General features: G+C 40.0%; 1 protein-coding gene and 1 pseudogene across 1 annotated transcript; both read right to left on the reverse strand.

Annotated features, from left to right (window-relative positions):
* Window positions 1-15,934: 15,934 nt before the first annotated feature.
* Window positions 15,935-16,902, reverse strand: LOC123424687 (ricin B-like lectin R40G3). The gene is made up of 2 exons (XM_045108351.1): window positions 16,522-16,902; window positions 15,935-16,422 (listed from the first exon to the last, which is right to left on the reverse strand). Exons 1-2 carry the CDS (start codon window positions 16,873-16,875, stop codon window positions 16,189-16,191), a joined length of 588 nt encoding a protein of 195 aa, XP_044964286.1. The 5' UTR covers window positions 16,876-16,902; the 3' UTR covers window positions 15,935-16,188.
* A 485-nt stretch (window positions 16,903-17,387) lies between these two features.
* LOC123425227 lies at window positions 17,388-22,718 on the reverse strand (annotated as a pseudogene).
* Between the last annotated feature and the right edge of the window lie 590 nt (window positions 22,719-23,308).

Below are 23,308 nucleotides of genomic sequence, written 5' to 3' on the forward strand. Positions count from 1 at the left end.
CCTGAAACAGAGTGCTACTATTGCAAGGGTATGGGTCACTGGAAGCGCAACTGCCCCAAGTATCTGGCTGATAAGAAGGCGGCCAAAGAAAAATCAGGTATATTTGATATACATGTTATTGATGTGTACTTAACCGGCTCTCGTAGTAGTGCCTGGGTATTCGATACCGGTTCTGTTGCTCATATTTGCAACTCGAAACAGGAACTGTGGAATAGGCGAAGGCTGGTGAAAGATGAAGTGACGATGCGCGTAGGAAATGGTTCCAAGGTTGATGCAATCGCCGTCGGCACAGTTTCACTTCAGTTACCATCAGGATTAGTTATGAACTTGAATAATTGTTATTTAGTGCCTGCGTTGAGCATGAACATTATATCTGGATCTTGTTTATTGCAAGACGGTTACTCTTTTAAGTCAGAGAATAATGGTTGTTCTATTTCTATGAGTAACATCTTTTATGGTCATGCACCCAATGTGAGAGGATTGTTCATATTGAATCTTGATAGTGATAATACACATATACATAACATTGAGACTAAAAGAGTTAGAGTTAACAATGATAGCGCCATGTTTTTGTGGCACTGCTGGTTAGGTCATATTGGTGTAAAGCGCATGAAGAAACTCCATACCGATGGACTTTTGGAGTCACTTGACTTTGATTCACTTGACACGTGCGAACCATGCCTCATGGGCAAGATGACTAAAACTCCGTTCTCCGGAACAATGGAGCGTGCCAGTGACTTGTTAGAAATCATACATACCGATGTGTGCGGTCCGATGAGCGTGGAGGCACGCGGCGGATATCGTTATTTTCTCACCTTCACTGACGATTTGAGTAGATATGGTTATGTCTACTTAATGAAGCACAAGTCTGAAACATTTGAAAAGTTCGAGCAATTTCAGAGTGAAGTTGAAAATCAAATATAACAAGAAGATCAAGTTCCTACGGTCTGATCGTGGGGGTGAATATCTGAGTTTCGAGTTTGGTGCTCACTTAAGACAATGTGGAATTGTTTCACAGTTGACACCGCCTCGAACACCACAGCGTAATGGTGTGTCCGAACGTCGTAATCGTACTTTATTAGAGATGGTGCGATCTATGATGTCTCTTACCGATTTGCCGTTATCGTTTTGGGGTTATGCATTAGACACAGCTGCATTCACTTTAAATAGGGCACCATCAAAATCCGTTGAGACGACACCATACGAACTGTGGTATGGCAAAAGGCCAAAGTTGTCGTTTCTTAAAGTTTGGGGATGTGATGCTTATGTCAAAAAGCTTCAGCGTGAAAAGCTGGAACCCAAAGCGGAAAAGTGCATCTTCATAGGTTACCCAAAAGAGACAGTTGGGTACACCTTCTATCTCAAATCCGAGGGCAAAGTGTTTGTGCTAAAGATGGAGCTTTTCTCGAGAAGGAGTTTCTCTTGAGAGAATTGAGTGGGAGGAAGATAGAACTTGATGAGGTTGTCGAACATCTCATCCCTCTGGATGGTAGCGCAGGGAAGGGGAAACCCCTGTCATTGCGACGCTGGTTGAGGAGGAAGTTAATGATGATGATCATGAAACTCCGGTTTAAGTTCCTATCGAACCACGCAGGTCGACGAGACCACGTGCTCCTCCAGAGTGGTACGGTAATCCCGTTTTGTCAATCATGTTGTTAGACAACCATGAACCTGCAAATTATGAAAAAGCAATGGTGGCCCCAGATTCCAACAAATGGCTGGAGGCCATGAAGTCCGAGATAGGATCCATGTATGAAAACAAAGTGTGGACTCTGGAAGTACTACCTGAGGGTCGCAAGGCTATTCAGAACAAATGGATCTTTAAGAAGAAGACGGACACTGACGGCAATGTGACCGTTTATAAAGCTCGACTTGTGGCAAAGGGTTTTTCACAAGTTCAAGGAGTTGACTACGATGAGACATTCTCACCCGTAGCGATGCTTAAGTCCGTTAGAATCATGTTAGCAATAGCTGCATTTTTCGATTATGAAATCTGGCAGATGGATGTCAAAACAGATCCGGACGACTAAGTCACAGACCGGATACGTATTTATTCTTAATGGGGGTGCGGTAAGCTGGTGCAGTTCCAAGCAAAGCATCGTAGCTGATTCTACATGTGAAGCGGAGTACATGGCTGCCTCGGAGGCGGCTAAGGAGGGTGTCTGGATGAAGCAGTTCATGACGGATCTTGGAGTGGTGCCAAGCGCACTGAATCCAATAACCTTGTTCTGTGACAACACGGGTGCCATTGCCTTAGCAAAGGAACCACGGTTTCATAAGAAGACCAGACACATCAAACGACGCTTCAACCTCATCCACGACTACGTCGAAGGGGAGGACGTAAATATATGCAAAGTGCACACGGATCTGAATGTAGCAGACCCGCTGACTAAACCTCTTCCATGGGCAAAGCATGATCAACACCAGAACTGTATGGGTGTTAGATTTATTACAATGTAATTCGCATGGTGATGTGAGGGCTAGATTATTGACTCTAGTGCAAGTGGGAGACTGTTGGAATTATGCCCTAGAGGCAATAATAAATATAGTTATTATTATAATTCCTGTATCAAGATAATCGTTTATTATCCATGCTATAATTGTATTGAATGAAGACTTATATACATGTGTGGATACATAGACAAAACACTGTCCCTAGCAAGCCTCTAGTTGGTTAGCCAGTTGATCAAAGATAGTCAGGGTCTTCTGACTATGTACAAGGTGTTGTTGGTTGATAACTGGATCACGTCATTAGGAGAATCACGTGATGGACTAGACCCAAACTAATAGACGTAGCATGTAGATCGTGTCATTTTGCTGCTACTGTTTTCTGCGTGTCAAGTATTTGTTCCTATGACCATGAGATCATATAACTCACTGACACCGGAGGAATGCTTTGTGTGTATCAAATGTCGCAACGTAACTGGGTGACTATAAAGATGCTCTACAGGTATCTCCGAAGGTGTTCGTTGAGTTAGTATGGATCGAGACTGGGATTTGTCACTCCGTATGACGGAGAGGTATGTTGGGGCCCACTCGGTAATACAACATCACACACAAGCCTTGCAAGCAATGTAACTTAGTGTAAGTTGGGGGATCTTGTATTATGGAACGAGTAAAGAGACTTCCCGGTAGACGAGATTGAAATAGGTATGCGGATACTGACGATCGAATCTCGGGCAAGTAACATACCGAAGGACAAAGGGAATGACATACGGGATTATATGAATCCCTGGCACTGAGGTTCAAACGATAAGATCTTCGTAGAATATGTGGGATCCAATATGGGCATCCAGGTCCCGCTATTGGATATTGACCGAGGAGTCACTCGGGTCATGTCTACATAGTTCTCGAACCCGCAGGGTCTGCACACTTAAGGTTCGACGTTGTTTTATGCGTATTTGAGTTATATGGTTGGTTACCGAATGTTGTTCGGAGTCCCGGATGAGATCACGGACGTCACGAGGTTTTCCGAAATGGTCCGGAAACAAAGATTGATATATAGGATGACCTCATTTGATTACCGGAAGGTTTTCGGAGTTACCGGGAATGTACCGGGAATGACGAATGGGTTCCCGGTGTTCACCGGGGGGGCAGCCCACCCCGGGGAAGCCCACAGGCCTTGGGGGTGGAGCACCAGCCCTTGGTGGGCTGGTGGGACAGCCCAAGAAGGCCCTATGCGCCATAGATAGAAAATCAAAGAGAAAAGAAAAAAAAGGGAGGTGGGAAAGAAGAGAAGGACTCCACCTTCCAATCCTAGTTGGACTAGGATTGGAGGAGGACTCCTCCTCCCTTGGTGGCGCAGCCCTTGGGGCTCCTTGAGCCTCAAGGCAAGCCTCCCCTCCCCTCCTCCTATATATATGGAGCTATTAGGGCTGATTTGAGACGACTTTTGCCACGGCAGCCCGACCACATACCTCCACGGTTTTTCCTCTAGATCGCGTTTCTGCGGAGCTCGGGCGGAGCCCTGCTGAGATTAGATCACCACCAACCTCCGGAGCGCCGTCACGCTGCCGGAGAACTCATCTACCTCTCCATCTCTCTTGCTGGATCAAGAAGGCCGAGATCATCGTCGAGCTGTACGTGTGCTGAACGCGGAGGTGCCGTCCGTTCGGCACTAGATCGTGGGACGGATCGCGGGACGGTTCGTGGGACGGTTCGCGGGGCGGATCGAGGGACGTGAGGACGTTCCACTACATCAACCGCGTTTCTTAACGCTTCTGCTGTGCGATCTACAAGGGTACGTAGATCGGAAATCCCCTCTCATAGATGGACATCACCATGATAGGTCTTCGTGCGCGTAGGAATTTTTTTGTTTCCCATGCGACGTTCCCCAACAATTGCAATGCGTGGAAACAAGACATAGGGTTCATACTTTCACTAGTGAAGTTCTCTCAACAATGATAACATAATTGGATCATATAACTAGCCCTCAACATGCAACAAAGAGTCACTCCAAAGTCACTAATTAATAGCGGAGAACAAACGAAGAGATTATTGTCGGGTACGAAACCACCACAAAGTTATTCTTTCTGATCGATCTATTCAAGAGTCTGTAGTAAAATAACACGAAGCTATTCTTTCTGTTCAATCTATCCTAGAGTTTGTACTAGAATAACACCTTAAGACACATATCAACCAAGACCCTAATGTCACCTAGATACCCCGTTGTCACCTCAAGTATCCGTGGGCATGATTATACGATATGCATCACACAATCTCAGAATCATCTATTGAACCAACACATAGAACTTCAAAGAGTGCCCCGAAGTTTCTACCGGAGAGTCAAAATGTGTGCCAACCCACATGCATAGGTTCCCAATGTCACCAAACCCGCAAGTTGATCACCAAAACATACATCAAGTACTCACATGAATATCCCATTGTCACCATAGATAGGCACGTGCAAGACATACATCAAGTGTTCTTAAAGACTCAATCCGATAAGATAACTCCAAAGGGAAAACTCAATTCATTACAAGAAGGGAGAGGGGGAAGAACATCATAAGATCCAACTATAGTAGCAAAGCCCGCGGTACATCGAGATCAAGACATCTCAAGAACACGAGAGAGAGAGATCAAACACATAGCTACTGGTACATACCCTCAGCCCCGAGGGTGAACTACTCCCTCCTTGTCATGGAGATCGCCGGGATGATGAAGATGGCCACCGTACATGGATCCCCCTCCGGCAGAGTGCCGGAACGGGCTCCCGCTTGGTTTTGGTGGCTACAGAGGATTGCGGCGGCGGAACTCTCGATCTAGGTTTATTTCTGGAGGTTTCTGTATTTATAAGACCAGATAGCATCGAGAACAAGTCAGGGGGACCCACGAGGGAATCACGAGCCCCCCAGGCGCACACAAGGGGGGGGGGGTGTCGGCGCGCCTCCCTGGCTCGTGGCTTCCTCGGGACTCCTCTCCGGTATCTTTTTCTTCTGGTATTTTTGATATTTTCCATAAAAAGTCACGGCGAAAGTTTTATTCCGTTTGGACTCCGCTTGATATTCCTATCTGGAAAAGGTCAAAAACAAGGAAAAAACAGAAACTGGCACTGGGCTCTAGCTCAATATGTTAGTCCCAAAAATAATATAAAATAGCATATTCATGCATATAAAACATTCAAAGTTGATAATGTAATATCATGCAACGATAAAAAATTACAGATACGTTGGAGACGTATCAAGCATCCCCAAGCTTAATTCATGCTCGTCCTCGAGTAGGTAAATGATAAAAACAAAAAAAATGATGTGGAATGCTACCTAGCATATATTGTGGCATGAATATTCAGATCCATATGATTCAAGACAAAAAGTTTAATATTGACATAAGAACAATAATACTTCAAGCATACTAACAAAGCAATCATGTCTTTTCAAAATAACATGGCCAAAGAAAGTTATCCCTACAATATCATATAGTCTGGCTATGCTCCATCTTCCCCACACAACGTATTTAAATCATGCACAACCCCGGTCTTAGTCAAGCAATTGTTTTCACACTTTTACTTTTCAAACTTTTTCAACTCTCACACAATACAAGAGCGTGAGCAATGGATATAGCACTATAGGTGAAATAGAATATGGTGGAGGTTATCAGGCAAAAAGGAGGAGATGGTCACATCGACTCAGCATATCAATGGGCTATGGGGATGCCCATTAATAGATATCAATGTGAATGATTAGGGATTGCCATGCAAGAGATGCACAAGAGCTATAAGTTTATGAAAGTTCAAAAAGAAACTAAGTGGGTGTGCATCCAACTCGCTTGCTCACGAAGACCTAGGGCAATTGAGGATGCCCATCATTGGAATATACAAGCCAAGTTCTATAACAAAAATTTCCACTAGTATATGAAAGTGACAATATATGAGACTCTCTATCATGAAGATCATGGTGCTACTTTGAAGCACAAGTGTGGTAAAGGATAGTAGCATTGTCCCTTCTCTCTTTTTCTCTCATTTTTTTTGTTTGGGCTCTTTGGCCTCTTTTTTCCCCTTTTTTCATTTTCATTTTTTTGTGTGGGCTCTTTGGCCTCATTTATTTTATTTTTATAGCCCGGAGTCTCATCCCAACTTGTGAGGGAATCATAGCTTCCTTCCTTTCCTCACATGGGACAATGCTCTAATAATGATGATCATCACACTTTTATTTACTTACAACTCGATTCTTAGAACAAAAGATATGAATCTATATGAATGCCTCCGGCGGTGTACCGGGATGTGCAATGATTCATGTGTGACATGTATGAAAGATATGAACATGGCCTTGCCACAAATACGATGTTAACTACATGATCATTCAAAGCAATATGGCAATGATGGTGCGCGTCATAATAAACGGAATGATGGAAGTTGCATGGCAATATATCTTGGAATGGCTATAAAAATGCCATGATGGGTAGGTATGGTGGCTGTTTTGAGGAAGGTATATGGTGGGTTTGTGCACCGGCGAGAGTTGTGCGACACTAGAGAGGCTAGCAATGGTGGAAAGGTGAGCGTGCAGATATTCCATGGACTCACATTAGTCATAGAGAACTCACATACTTATTGCAACAGTTTATTAGCTACCGAAACAAAGTATTAGACACATGCTCCTAGGGGAAGGGTTGGTAGGAGTTAACCATCGCGCGATCCCGACCTCCACACAAAGGATGACACTCAATAAATAAATCATGCTCCGACTTCGTCACATAACGGTTCACCATACGTGCATGCTACGGGAATCACAAATTCTAACACAAGTATTTCTACCAATCCACAATTACTCACTAGCATGACTCTAATATCACCATCTTTATATCTCAAAACTATATGCAAGGAATCAAACTTCTCCTAGTACTCAATGCACTCTATATGAAAGTTTTTATTATATCCCTCTTGGATGCCCGTCATATTAGGACTAGGTTCATGACCTAAGCAAATTACCATGATGTTTAAGACTCTCAAAATAATATAAGTGAAGCATGAGAGTTCAACTATTTCTATAAAATAAAGTCATCGCAATGCTCTACAAAGATATAAGTGAAGCACTAGAGCAAAAGACAAACTACTCCAAAAGATATAAGTGAAGATCAATGAGTAATTGAATAATTATTTGGCTATGTGAAGACTCTACCATATAATAATTTCAGATCCTAAGTACCTTATTCAAACAAAATAAAATGACACTCCAAGGACAGCACGAATCATGTGAAGAAGCGAAAACTTAGGTTCAACCGATACTAACCGATAATTGTTTGAAGAAGAAAGGTGGGATGCCATCCAGGGCATCCCTAAGCTTAGGTGCTTGAGACTTCTTGAAATATGTATTGGGGATGACATGGGCATCCCCAAGCTTGATCTTTTGTGTCTCCTTAATTCCTCTCATATGATGGTCTCCAAAATCTTAAAAACTTCATCCACACAAAACTCAACAAGAACTCGTGAGATAGGTTAGTATAAATCAATGCAAAACTATATCATCCTCTACTGTAGAAAATAACTAAAATTATTATTTCACATTGCATACTAAATTCATCTGCATATTCAAAACTCCCATCCTCAAATGGAATCATTAAACAAGCAAACATATGCAAACAATGCAAACAAAACAGCAATCTGCCTAAACAGAATAGTCTGTGAAGAATGCATCAAGATCCATACTTAATTAACTCCAAAAAATCTGAAAACATTCCATTATGTATAGAATTTATAAGAGCATACTGTGTCCAAATTTCAAGCTATTCCGACGTACACACAATTCTAGGGAATTTTTGCACTATAAGAAAACTTTCTGTTTTGGAACAGCAACTCCTATACTTGCAAATTAAGCATGGTAAAGGCTATCCTTGACATTTTTATTGAACTAAATGATTCAAAACATTAATATAAATAACAGAAAGCATGTATTAATAAAATAAAATGACGCTCCAAGCAAAACACATATCATGTGGTGAATAAAAATATAGCCCCAAGTAAAGTTACCGATGGATTGAAGACGAAAGAGGGGATGCCTTCCCGGGGCATCCCCAAGCTTAGGCTCTTTGGTGTCCTTGAATATGGCTTTGGGGTGAATTGGTCATCCCCAAGATTAGGCTCTTTCCACTCCTTGTTCCATAGTCCATCGAAACTCTACCCAAAACTTGAAAACTTCACAACACAAAACTTAACGGAACTTCGTGAGATGGGTTAGTATGATAACGAGCAAATCAATCATTTGGGTACTTTCAAAACAAGACTCATAATTATTTTCACACAATTCCTACTGTATATTTCTATTTCCACAATTTATATTACTCAATATAATCTATGGAAACACCAAAACAAGCAAACTATGCATTGAAAACAGAATCTGTCAAAAACAGAACAGTCCGTAATGATATGAATGATAACCATACTTCTGCACTTCCAAAAATTCTGAAAAAAATTATGAAAACTAAGTCAATTTGTATATCAATCATCAGCAAAAATAATAAACCTAAAAGCACTCTCTGGATAGAAATTAGAAATGATTTCGCCAGCGCAAAGTTTCTGTCTTTTTCAGCATGATCAAACAACTATCACCCAAACTAATCATAAAGGCTTTAGTTGGCACTTTATTGAAACTAAGGCAATAAAAAATGATTAATACAGTAGCTTAATCATGTGAACACACAAAAATAGTAAGGATACATATTGGGTTGTCTCCCAACAAGCACTTTTCTTTAATGCTATTCAAGCTAGGCATGATGATTTCAATGATGCTCACATAAAAGATAAGGATTGAAACATAATGGAAGCATCATGGAGCATATGTCTAGCACATTTAAGTGTAACCCACTTCCTATGCATAGGGATCTTGTGATCAAACAATTTATTGGAGAAAGAATCAACTAGCATAGGAAGATAAAATAAGCATGACTTCAAAAGTTTCAACACATGGAGAGGAAGCTTGATATTATTGCAATATGTAGAAGCATATGATCCTCTCTCATAATAATTTTCAGTAGCATCATGAATGAATTCAACAATATAACCAGCACCTAAAGCATTCTTTTCATGATCTACATGCATAGAAATTTTACTACTCTCCACATAAGAAAATTTATTCTCATCAATAGTAGTGGGAGTATTGTAAAAGACTTGAACACTACGAATTGTTTCCACATTAAAAGAGTAATGTTCAGTAAGAGGGTACTCATAATTGTGACAAGTTTTATTATCATTCTTCTTTATAGCATAAGTATCATCACAATAATCATCATAGATAGGGGGCATGCTTTCATCATAATAATTTTGATCATTCAAAGTGGGGGAACTAAAAAGATCATCTTCATAAAACATAGCATCCCCAAGCTTGTGGCATTGCATATCATTAGCATCATGGGTATTCAAAGAATTCATACTAACAACATTCCAATCATGCTCATCATTCACATATTTTATGCCAAGCATTCTATGTAATTTTTCTTTTAGCACTTGAGCACAATTTTCATTTCCATCATTTTCACGTAAGACATTAAAAAGATGAAGCATATGAGGCAACCTTAATTCCATTTTTTAGTTTGTAGTTTTCTTTTAATAAACTAAACTAGTGATAAAACAAGAAACTAAAAAATTCGATTGCAAGATCTAAAGATATACCTTCAAGCGCTAACCTTCCCGGCAACGGCGCCAGAAAAGAGCTTGATGTCTACTATGCAACCTTCTCCTTGTAGACGTTGTTGGGCCTCCAAGTGCACAATATTGTAGGACGGTAGCAATTTTCCCTCCAATGGGTGACCTAAGGTTTATCAATCTGTGGGAGGCGTAGGATGAAGATGGTCTCTCTCAAGCAACCCTGCAACCAAATAAAAAAGAGTCTCTTGTGTCCCCAACACACCCAATACAATGGTAAATTGTATAGGTGCACTAGTTCGGCGAAGAGATGATGATACAAGTGCAATATGGATAGTAGATATAGGTTTTTGTAATCTGAAATTATAAAAACAGCAAGGTAATTAATAATAAAAGTGAGCACGAACGGTATTGCAATGCGTGGAAACAAGGCCTAGGATTCATACTTTCACTAGTGAAGTTCTCTCAACAATGATAACATAATTGGATCATATAACTAGCCCTCAACATGCAACAAAGAGTCACTCCACAGTCACTAATAGCGGAGAACAAACAAAGAGATTATTGTCGGGTACGAAACAACCACAAAGTTATTCTTTTTGATCGATCTATTCAACATTCCGTAGTAAAATAACACGAAGCTATTCTTTCCGTTCAATCTATCCTAGAGTCCGTACTAGAATAACACCTTAAGACACATATCAACCAAGACCCTAATGTCACTTAGATACTCCATTGTCACCTCAAGTATCCTTGGGCATGATTATACGATATGCATCACACAATCTCAGAATCATCTATTCAACCAACACATAGAACTTCAAAGCGTGCCCCGAAGTTTCGACCGGAAAGTCAAAACGTGTGCCAACCCATATGCATAGGTTCCCAATGTCACCAAACCCGCAAGTTGATCACCAAAACATACATCAAGTACTCACATGAATATCCCATTGTCAGCACAGATAGACACGTGCAAGACATACATCAAGTGTTCTTAAAGACTCAATCCGATAAGATAACTCCAAAGGAAAAAACTCAATTCATTACAAGAAGGGAGAGGGGGAAGAACATCATAAGATCCAACTATAGTAGCAAAGCCTGCGGTACATCGAGATCAAGACATCTCAAGAACACGAGAGAGAGAGAGATCAAACACATAGCTACTGGTACATACCCTCAGCCCCGAGGGTGAACTACTCCCTCCTCGTCATGGAGATCGCCGGGATGATGAAGATGGCCACCGGAGATGGATCCCCCCTCCGACAGGGTACCGGAAGGGCTCCCGATTGGTTTTTGGTGGCTACAGAGGCTTGCGGCGGCGGAACTCCCGATCTAGGTTTATTTCTAGAGGTTTGTGTATTTATAAGACCAGATAGCATCGAAAACAAGTCAGGGGGACCCACGAGGGAGTCACGAGCCCCCTAGGCGCGCACAGGGGGGGTCGGCGCGCCTCCCTGGCTCGTGGCTTCCTGGGGACTCCTCTCCGGTATCTTTTTCTTCTGGTATTTTTTATATTTTCCATAAAAAATCACGGCAAAAGTTTTATTCCGTTTGGACTCCGTTTGATATTCCTATCTGAAAAAGGTCAAAAACAAGAAAAAAAACAAAAACTGGCACTGGGCTCTAGGTCAATAGGTTAGTCCCAAAAATAATATAAAATAACATATTCATGCATATAAGACATCCAAAGTTGATAATATAATAGCATAGAACGATTAAAAATTATAAATACGTTGAAGACATATCATTCTAGATCCCGCCGACATCAAAGATACACTTGTGATTTGTGAATGCAATAAACATGATGTTGCGGCCCATCAATGATCGCCTCAGAAGCAGCACCGGAGACAAAGGACTAGTGGAAGCAATGGAGCAGCGATTCTGCATATCATGGTGACACGACGTTCTTTAGCATCATTTTTTTTCCTTGTAAAAGCAATCAATGCACCGAGTAAAAAACAACTTTAAGAAAAGAAAGTATTAAATTGTGGATTTGACAAGGCTGCAAACTTCCGAGGAAGCAATGCGGCGATTCTGATTGATGAATGATAAAATGGCAAACTGAAAAGGAAAAAAGTGATGAACATATGCATTAAACTGTTGCTGGCAAAATATATGTTTTCTACTATGTTGCTTAGCACAATAACTAAAGAAATGATTTTAAAAAACATAGGATCGTGGTGTAAGAATGAATAAGGTGCCTTGTTCTTTCCTTAGAAGAGACAAATAAATCTTGATGAACACTAAACATTGTAAGTTGATCATCTACAACACACAAGAAACATTGGATGAGAAAAAAAAAAGAAACATTGGATGAGAAAAAAAAAGAAACATTGTATCAGAGTTTTTACAAAAGAAAAAAAACTAAACACCGAAGAATGAAGAACAAATCTACTCTTACTTTCCTGAACATATATAATAATAATGTTAATCATGTATATTTTAAATATTAGTTGTGTATTTTTAAAATAGTGAACATGTATAGAAAAATGTACATGGTATATGAAAAAAGTGTAGACATCCGAAAATATATACTAATATTAGACATAAAAATATATGTCCACAAAGTAGTTAATCTTGTATGGTGAAAATGTTAAACGTGTATATAAAAAATGTTTTTGAGGTATATAAAAATGTTGAAAGTCTACTGAAAAAGCATATGTTGAACAAAAACGAAACTGATTGAAATAAAAAGAAATACTGAAAACAAAGAAAGCCAGCAAAAACAAAAAAAGAAGAACAATGAGAAAATAAGTTCAAAAACAAATGAAAATAAATGAACCTGTGAAGGACAAAAAGGAAAATCAAGAAAAAAAATAAGAAAAAATGAAGAAAAAACCCAGTGAAAACCAGGAAAGAACCAAACGAAAAGAAAGAAAAAATGAAAAAGAAAGCAAAAATCTGCAAAAATCATAAAATAAACGATGAAAACGGGTTAAACAAAGAAAAATAGAACTCCGAAGAAATAATATTGAAGAGAAAAAAAAGGACGAACCATTAAGTCCCTCTAGCGAGTGATATGAAGCTAACGAAGCGAGCCAATGACTTATGGTTTTTTCTCCATCGGTTTTGGGTTCTAGAACAGGGGTTTTCGTTTTTCCTTTGTTTTCCGTTGATTTTTTCTTTTCTTTTACGTTTTATGTTTTACGTTATTTATTTATTTTTATTCATTTTTCTAAAATATTTCAATTTTGCGAACGTTTTTCAATTTGTGAACATCTCTTTAAATCATGACCATTTAATTTGGTTCGAATTCATGAACTCTTTTAAGAAATTCACAAAAGTTTTGTGGAAATAGAAAACAGTTGTTCTGAAATTTGCGGACATTGTTTTAAATCAGGAACATATTTCGATATTTGGTAAAATAAGATAAAATTCATGAGCATTTTTAGAAATACATCAACACATTTTTTGAACAGAGGATACTTTTTAAAATTTGGGAACCATGTTTTAAAATCACCAATATTTTTCTATTGTTGTGTATCTTTAAAATTCATGAAATTTAAATGAATTTACAATTTTGTGTTCAAAATCATGAAGATTTTTTGAATATGTGAACTTTTGGCGTAATCATGAATATTTATTGAACATGACAACATTTAAAAATAATTAAGTCCATTGTTTTCATCCGCGAATTTTTTTTTAAATAGTGAAAAAATATTTTTAGTTGACAAACATTTTATTATTTGTCCAATATTTGTTTTGAAAATTCACAAATATTTAAAAATTTGAAGTTTTTGGGATGCTGCATTATTATAAATAAGAGAAAATGAGTAGAAAATAGAAAATACAGGTGCGTGATTATTTTTTGGGCTGTCCGAGAAAAAGAAAATAGGGTGCATCCCGCTTCGTGCATGGTCCTGCCCAAAAGGGAGGGTGCGGTTTCCCCTTTCTTCGGCGCGGTTTACGCCAAATAGGATATATCCACGACATGCACTTCCCCTCTCTTCTTGCTTTATAAATTGTTTGTGCTTTCAAATTTGTTTGGTTTTTTTATCAGAATTATTCTTCATTTTCAATTTTTGTTCTCAAGATTCAAAAAAAGGTTCGTGCTTCAAAAAAAAGAGAGTGGTTAATTTGACGCAAAGCGCATCCAATAGGATGTCGACTTTACTGCAGGGAGTCGGGCAAACATGAGAGTGGAGGCAAGGGATTTTGATGGACTGGCTCTTTACTGATCCCGGTTTTCGAAATCTTATAGAGGTTTCAGCCGTTTGTTTTTTCGGTATTGGAAAACTTATAGAATGTTTCTGAATCGTTTTTATCTTTATTATTTTCTGTTTTAAAAAATATTCTGATTTTTTAAAAAATGTTCTTCATTTTCATTTTTTTTCTTCAAATACAAAAAATGTTTTTCTTTTTATAAAAGTTCTAAATTTCAAATAATTGCTGTTTTCAAAAACATTTATAACTTCATAAAATATTTGGGATTTTCAAAAAAGTTTGGTTTTTATAAATAAATTTTGGCATTTTCAGAAAATGTTCGGTATTTTCAAAAAATATGTTATGTATAAAAGAAATTAAAATTTCAAATTAAGTTCATGTTTGAAAATTGTTCTTAAATTTCGAAAAATGTTCTTGATTTTTAGAAAATGCTAGAAATTTCAAAACATTGTCGATTTTAACAATGTTTAATATTTAAGAAAAATGTTCTGAATTTTTTAAAAATATTCTTTTTGTCAAAACAAATCCTGTCTTTGAGAAAATGTTCATGTCTTTAAAAATTATTCACGTTCATGTATTTGTTTAGCATTTTTTAAAATTGTTCTCATTTTCAAAATTTATTCTCAAGATTCAAAAATGTCCGTTTTTAAAAAAATTGTTCATGCTTCCAAATTTGTTTGGGTTTTAAAAGTTTTTTTCCGTTTCAAAAAAAAATTCTTAAGATTAAAAAAAACATTTTTGCTTTAAAAAATTGTTAGCGCTTCCAAATTTGTTCTTGGTTTCAAAATTTGTTCACAAGATTCAAAAAATGTTCGTCCTTTGAAAAATTGTTTGGTCTTTCAAATTTGTTCTCGGTCTTAAAAAATGTTCATGTTTTCAAAAAATGGTTTGGAAATTCAACATTTGTTTGTTTTCATAAATAAATATAAAAATATAAAAAGAAATAAAAAATGAACCAAAAAAGAAAGGACGTCGGTGTAAAAGGAAAAAAACAGAAAAAGGAAAAAACTGACCTGGCCTAGTCAGGCTACCACCCTGTGCGCCCGAGCGACTCCCTGTCGCAGAATGCGGCAGGTAGGAGCTACCTGTCACCATTACCTGGAGGCTTTTACGTGTCGCGAAGCTTTATCTTTCGCAGATAATTTGACTATGCATAACATATGTGTAGATCCAGCACGGCAAGAAGTGGTGAATAAAATCATCAAGGGGACAGGAGGTCCAAACGCAGCCATAGTTCGTGAAATCAAACGCATTTGTAATAGCTTTCTTTGTAGCTTCTTTTTTTCCTTGAGAATAGGACTTTTAATTTAGAGGCTAATAACTTTGCCAGGTTTGCTTGTAATTTAGGTATGGATAGGCATGTATGGTTAGACAATTCTTATGACCCAAAAATTGTATCTATGACACTGGTTTTGAATTAATAAAGCAGGCAAGGTTTCTAAAAAAAAACGTCTGCCACCACCTCCAGCCCATGCCGTTCGCAACCGAGCGGGAGGAAGAACCGTCATGCGTATTTCACCATTTGTACGTACTTCATCCGTTTTTAAATATAAGTCTTTTAGAGTTTTCATTAGTGGATTACATACGAAATAAAATGAGTGAATCTATATTTTAAATTATGTCTATATACATCCGTATGTAGTTTTTCACTGCAAATTTTAAAAGACTTATATTTAGAAACGTAGGGAGTATTTCACATGTTCAATCAGCTCACAAAGGTCCTTTATTAGTACGTAACTTGTGATTACACATACAAGCACAACGGCTCCGTTATTCTGCGGCGTAGGGAGCGACTAGCGAGAGACGCATGCATGTTGTTCATCCGGGACAGCCCACATCGTTTCTTCAGTAGATACGTACGTACACATGAGCGTGGATATGCCGATGCATGTCCACGCGTACGTGCGCGAGCCATGCATGCATCGATCCATGCACGGCGCGCGCTGCCCTGCTCAGTAGTAGGGCTGGATCTTCCAGCGCTGGTTGTCGCCCTCGCACCACTTCCAGAGCACGACCTCGGTGCCGTCGCGGACGCCGCCGTGGTACTTGTCGCCGTTGAGGGCGTCGAAGTTGAGGTAGATGTTGTTCACCATGCGCACGCACCTGAAGCCGTTGCCCACGTCCCTGCTCTCCGTCCACAGCACCGACTCGTCCAGGAAGTCCGGGTTGTACGGCACCAGACGCACCTGCAACGTTCAGCAGGTTCTGCTATGGTGATCCTGTTGATACCAATTTACAGGAAGACAAACCAGTTAGGGCAAGAGGAGCTAGGCTGGTCTACTTACAGGGTGGGACTGGCCGAGGGAGTGCTTGATGGCCTGGCCAGTGGCCTTGTTCACGATGGCGAAGGCGGGGTAGCCCTCCTCGTCCTTGATGCTGGTGCTCCACCTCATGTCCTTGATCCAGTGCTGGTAGTCGTCCTTGGGGTTGGCCGGCGCGAGCACCACCTTGCCGTTGCGCACGGACATGGCGTAGTTGGGGTTGGCGCGGCAGTAGATCTTCACCGTAGGCTGCGGCGGCATCGGCCGACCGCCGCAGTTGCCGTCGACGTTCACCTGCGACATGCCGTACGGCACCGGGGGCGCGTACCCCGGCGTCGCCATCCCGTACGAGCCGTAGCTCTCGCGGTAGTAGTCCATGGCTAGCTGATCGATCTGCGCAATGCACGGCGACGGGACGGAGGAATTTATAGGGGCGTCGCGTGGCGATGATATTCGTGTTCCATTGGTGTGCTATACATACATACATGGCGTTAGCCTCACGCTGCCTGTCAGGTGATAAGCGATGTCGACGTGCGTGGTGGTGGGATTCCATGGGATAGATAGGTAGATGATGACATGGTACACTAGCTAGCTAGGCGGGAAGATGCGGGTGTGCCGGCCGGACCAAGCTGGAGCTGGCTAGCTTTGCGTGATTCGGTCGATTTCTTTCTGGTAGTTTTGGGAAGAAGAATCCCTCTCGTCGTCTATTATTGCTGGGGAGATAGCTAGGGGATAGCGAATTTTACGCTGCGCTGTGGTTTGTCGCCGCCAACGATACGCCTCATTCACATTCCCGGTGTGCTCATGATGTGCTCGTTTCAAATGTTCTCATAGAAGAAATATTCACGCTAGAAATGGTATTTTTTTTTAGGTAAAACCCCCCTCATCTATTAACTCATGATGTTCAAGGGGATAATTACATAGTCACGTGGGATGCCAAACCACACATGACGGCCAAACTCCAAATGAATAGCAAACCTAGCTTTTTTTTTTGAGAAGGAGGAAACGAGCCCCCGGCCTCTGCATCAATCGATGCATGCAGTCATATTATTAAAAATCCAAAGTAACAAAATAGTTCGAGATAAGCCTGAAGGCTGAAAATAAAATGAATCTGAAACTAAACTAACTCTTAAGAAGTAGCCACATCCGGCGTAACTAATAGCAGACTACGATGCCTATACACCTAGTCTATTACTAGCACGGCATCCAAACCGGTTGAAGATAACCCGTGCGGCCATCTTCCATCGGTTGCACCCAGTAACCATAAGCTCCCTGTTGTCCGTAGGACTGAGTAATGACCACGTAGGGATCCAGAACGTTGCTCGGAATATGACCTGCAAAAAATTGTTGAATTTCTTACCATTAAAGAGTATGTCGTTTCTGGTATTCCATATAGCCCACAAAAGAGCACATATCCCTATTCTAATAAGTTTAGATACTTTAACGTCCACTCCATTGAGCCACGTTGTAAAAATTGAATTGATACACGTAGGTGGGATCACATTAAAAGCTATATGGATAGTGCGCCAAAGTAGTTTTGCGAGAGGACAGTCCAAGAACAAGTGTCTGATTGTTTCATGTTGATCACAATAACAGCATTTCGATGTACCTCTCCAACTACGCTTAATTAAATTATCTTTGGTTAATACCACACCTTTGTGTAAAAACCACATAAAAATTTTAATCTTTAACGGCACTTTAATATCCCAAATATGCAACGATCTAGCTAAGGGTCCTGAATTAACCAGATCTGTGTACATGGACTTAACTGAAAATACCCCATTGACAGTTAAAATCCATCGAACGCTGTCTGAATGATCAGATAGTTGTACCTGCATAAGTCTTCTTACCAGATGCATCCATGCCTCCCAACGTGCTCCTACTAGAGCTCGCCTGAAGTGCATATTTATAGGTATCGATTGTAAGACTGTGGACACATAGTCCTGCTTACGTTGCGTAATATTGTAAAGCATGGGATATTGTAAAGCAAGTGGTGTATCCCCAAGCCAAGTATCTTCCCAAAATCTTGTTGAGGTACCATCCCCTACAATAAATTTCACCCTTTGAAAGAAATTAATCTTTTTCCTCATTAACCCTTTCCAGAAAGGTGAGTCATTGGGTCTAATTGTAGCTTGAGCTAGAGTTCTTGAGGTTAGATACTTATTTCTTAAAATTTGAATCCACATACCCTCTGTCTCTGTGGAAATTTTATACAACCATTTGCTAAGCAAGCATTTGTTCTTTACTTCTAAATTTTCAATTCCCAAACCCCCCTGGTCTTTGGGTCTACAAATCATATCCCAACGTGCTAGTCTGTATTTTTTCTTATTCTCATCAGTTTGCCAAAAGAAACGCGGTCTATAAAAATCCAGTCTTTTCCGTACCCCTAAAGGTATCTCGAAAAAAGACAAAAGGAACATGGGTAAACTTGTTAAAACAGAGTTTATAAAAACCAACCTACCTCCATATGACATAAGCTTGCCCTTCCAGCAACTTAGTTTGTTTTCAAATCTTTCTTCAATACATTTCCATTCTTTAATTGTTAACCGTCTGTGATGAATAGGGATCCCAAGATAGCTAAAAGGTAGAGAACCCATCTCACAACCAAATAGCTGTCGATAAGCGTCTTGCTCTTCTCTTGCCTTCCCAAAGCATAAGAGTTCACTTTTGTTAAAATTAATTTTCAACCCCGATAGTTGTTCAAACAAACATAAAATTAATTTCATATTCCTCGCTTTCTCCATATCATGTTCCATGAAAATGATTGTATCATCCGCATATTGTAGAATGGACACACCTCCATCTACCAGATGTGGAATGAGACCACCTATTTGTCCTTTCTCTTTGGCTCTTTCAATGAGTATTGTCAACATATCTGCTACTATATTAGACAATATTGGAGACATAGAATCCCCCTGTCTTAACCCCTTATGTGTTTGAAAGAAATTAGCAATGTCATCATTAACTTTAACTCCGACACTCCCCTTATGAATGAAAGTGTCAACCTGCTGTCTCCACTTTTCATTGAACCCTTTCATACGTAAGGCTTGTTCAAGAAAGGACCACTTAACTTTATCATAAGCCTTTTCGAAATCCACTTTAAAGATAACCCCGTCTAGTTTCTTTGTGTGAATTTCATGAAGCGTTTCATGCAAAACAACAACACCCTCCAAAATGTGTCTCCCAGGCATGAACGCTGACTGTGTTGGTTGGACAACTGAATCGGCTATCTTCGTTAATCTATTGGTGGCTGTCTTAGTAAAAATCTTAAAGCTGACATTGAGTAAACAGATAGGTCTAAATTGTTGGATACGCATGGCATCCACCTTTTTTGGCAACAACGTTATTGTTCCAAAGTTAAGGTGGAATAGCTGTAGCCGACCATTGAATAAATCATGAAACATAGCCATTAGATCCCCCTTAATAACATGCCAGCACTTTTTATAAAATTCTGCAGGGAACCCATCTGGTCCCGGTGCTTTATTGTGTTTCATTTGTACTATTGCATCATACACCTCTTGCTCTGTGAATCTAGGTGATAAAACCTCATTCTCCTGTTCATTTAGTTGAGGAATATACTGAGCATTGGTTTCATCCAAAGAGATCATGGTCTCATCTGGTGCACCAAAAAGACTCCTATAATATTCTGAGATATATACCTTTAAGTTTTCATGTCCTATTATAGTTCCCTCATCTTGCTCTAGCTGAGTAATTATCTTCTTTCGATGTTTGCCATTTGCAATCATGTGAAAGAACTTAGTATTATCATCCCCATGAACCACGTTGATCACCTTAGCTCTTAGTGCCCATTTCACCTCCTCTTCTCTCAATAATTTTTGCAATCTAATCTCAGCATCCATTTTAATATTCCTATCAATAAGATTTAGCTGCGCTGACTCAGCTTTGACGTCAAGTTCATCAATCAGCTTCGTTAGTCTTTCTTTTTCTTTCTTATAAATACCACTTTGATTTTTTGCCCATCCTCTAAGGACTCGGCGCAAATTTCTGATTTTGTTTTGCCAAATTTCCACAGTGGTTAATCCACCTAAGTCTGTATCCCATTCCTTTGTAATAAGATCCATGAACCCTTCTCTTTCAAACCAGCTTAGTTCGAATGAGAAGACATTCTTGTTGCCCCTATGATTGGCCTCCCCTGAGTCAACTAGAAGAGGCGTGTGATCTGAGATTGCCCTCTGTAACGCTTGTACAGTGACTAATGGGTATTTCTGCTCCCACTCAACACTAGTAAGAACCCGATCCAACTTCTCATATGTTGGTATCGGTAGTGAATTTGCCCAAGTGTATTGTCTGCCAGAAATATGAATCTCCCTTAAATTAAGACTCTCAATAACCATATTAAACATCGTTGACCATCGTGTGTCAAGATTGTCATTTTTTTTCACTCTGTCTACGAATAATATTAAAATCTCCCCCACCATAATTGGTAATGTTTCATCTCCACAGATTCTCACTAGATCTGCAAGAAAATCAGGTTTGAGCTCCAATTGTGCCGCCCCATATACAGCCACCAGAGCCCACTTAAAACCATCAACTTTCGACCTTACACGAAATTTTACGGAGAACTCACCATAGACCACACTCATCACCTCTAAAGTCTCGCATTTAACCCCAAGTAAGATCCCACCGAATCTTCCCCTTGGTGGTAAACAATGCCAATCAAAATCAACCCCTCCTGATAAACTATTTAAAAATTGAGTTGTGAAATTATCTCTCCCAGTTTCTTGTAATGCCATGAAATCCAGATTATATTGTATCGATGCTTCTCTAAGGAACCTTTTTTTAGCCAAGTCCGCCAGACCTCTGCTATTCCAAAAAATCCCTTTCATAATTCATCATGAATTTTTTTTCTTTTGTTTAACTCTCGCACTCCTCCTAACCGCTGATTCAGGATAAACCTTCCTTTTCCAAGGTCTCCTAGTTTTTTCGTGAATACTATTTAAGTCATTATGTGTAGCCAAAGGTTGTGAATGATTCTCCGCATCTGAAGGGGCCATATACCCCTCCAAACCCATATCATCCACATCGTCTACTTCCCCGTCTATATGAAAAATGCTATCACATAATGTTTGAAGTCCAGCACCTCCTAAGTCATTAATATCTGAATCATTCATAGGTTTAACCGCCGCTAGATTTTTGATAAACTCTATGGTTCTGTCAACTACTAAATCAAGAATATCATTGATGGACTTAGCTATATTTTTAGTAGATGTACCCATAGAAAATCCTAAGTCGCTAGCATTATTCATGATCTCAGAGTCAGATAAGTTTAGAATAGAAGCAGTCTGATCAATAGACAAACCTGTAGTTGTTTCAGCATCTCGTAATTTTGCAGCTCGCATAGCACGTCCCATCAACATATCATCAGCATCAGGCTTCTCCTGAATACGCTGACTGAAACGTCTATCACCCGATGTAGGATCCGGGATCCCACCAAAAGAGATCACATCATCATTAGTAATCTCATTGTGAGTCTTCCCTGTTACCACAGAATCAAAGTGCTGGTCAAAAGTTGTTTCCTGAACAAGATTATCGTACTTAGAAAAGAGCACTTGCTGCTTACTGTTCGAAGTACTATGAGAAGAGACATGACTAGGAGAACGGCTCGCCTCCTGCTTACTATCTCGCATGAGCAATGGCACATCCCTCTCAGTCGGCGATTTCGGAGAAGTGTGACAGCACGTCTCCTGCGTGTTATCGTGCACAAGCATATGCAGTGGCTCGGCCCTCCTAGCCAGCGGTACTGCAGAGAATGCTTGTATGTTCTCCTGAGTAATCATATGCGTGGGTAATTCCAGCTTTGATGTGGAGACCGATCGTTGAATTGGAACAAAAGGGGCTGGCTCAACATCCGCCTCCTTTTGTACAAAAGCGCTGCCAAGATTGTATGGTGTACTCATAACATCAAACGAACCAAAACGTAGTGTCTCCATGGGTAATTTCGATGTAGAAGATGCACCCCCAATAAGTGGTTTCTCCTTATTAGAGGATGTAGGAGGGTTAGTGTTATCATTTGACTGATCGACATGTTGATCATTCGCATCCCCATGATCCTTGTCCCTATCCTCCCCATCGGCCATAAGAATATCAGCACCATTTGGCTCCTTTTGTGGCACCTTCTCGACCTCCACCTCAAGGTCATAGTGCACACCATCATAAGACCACGGAGCAAAATCAGGAATCTGGTCAACATCAAGCACCATCACAAGCAATCTGGCTATCCCCCTTTTGCGTGTAAAAGGCATATCTACTTTCTCAGTCTTCCCAATCAACGAACCAAGGCTCCATACGATTAGAAAATCATTAAGAAGAATTTCTGGAATTCCTGAGAATCTGATCCAAACCTTCTGCAACCTAGTACCCTGCGGTGCTGGTTTAATGCATTCCTCAAACTCAAGTAAACACTTGCTGCCACTAACCTTACTGACCCCAAAAGTGAGTAGACGTTGAAGATCCTCTCTTCTAGGAAACTCAACCTGGTAGGTATTTTGATCCACCCTTATTGGTTCCCAATTGTATGCCTCAGAAACAAGCCTTCTCATCTGTTGAGATACTTGCTCATCAGTCAAATCCCCATTCGTAACTTTGATGAGACCCGTTCTTGAGCTCTCAAGACGAGGTGGAGTTAGAAATGAAGTGGAACCTGGTGTCTCAAAAAACATTAGTTTGTTGTGGCAAACCCCATAGATGCTCATGACCGGCTTAGGAGCTAAAAGTAATGGGCATGCCGTATCAATATGACCAGGCTTTTGACAGATATCACACAGATCCGTGGTACAATCCACAACGAAGT

The sequence above is a fragment of the Hordeum vulgare genome, chromosome 2H (assembly GCF_904849725.1).
Source record: "Hordeum vulgare subsp. vulgare chromosome 2H, MorexV3_pseudomolecules_assembly, whole genome shotgun sequence".
In the NCBI taxonomy this organism is placed as follows: Eukaryota; Viridiplantae; Streptophyta; class Magnoliopsida; order Poales; family Poaceae; genus Hordeum; species Hordeum vulgare.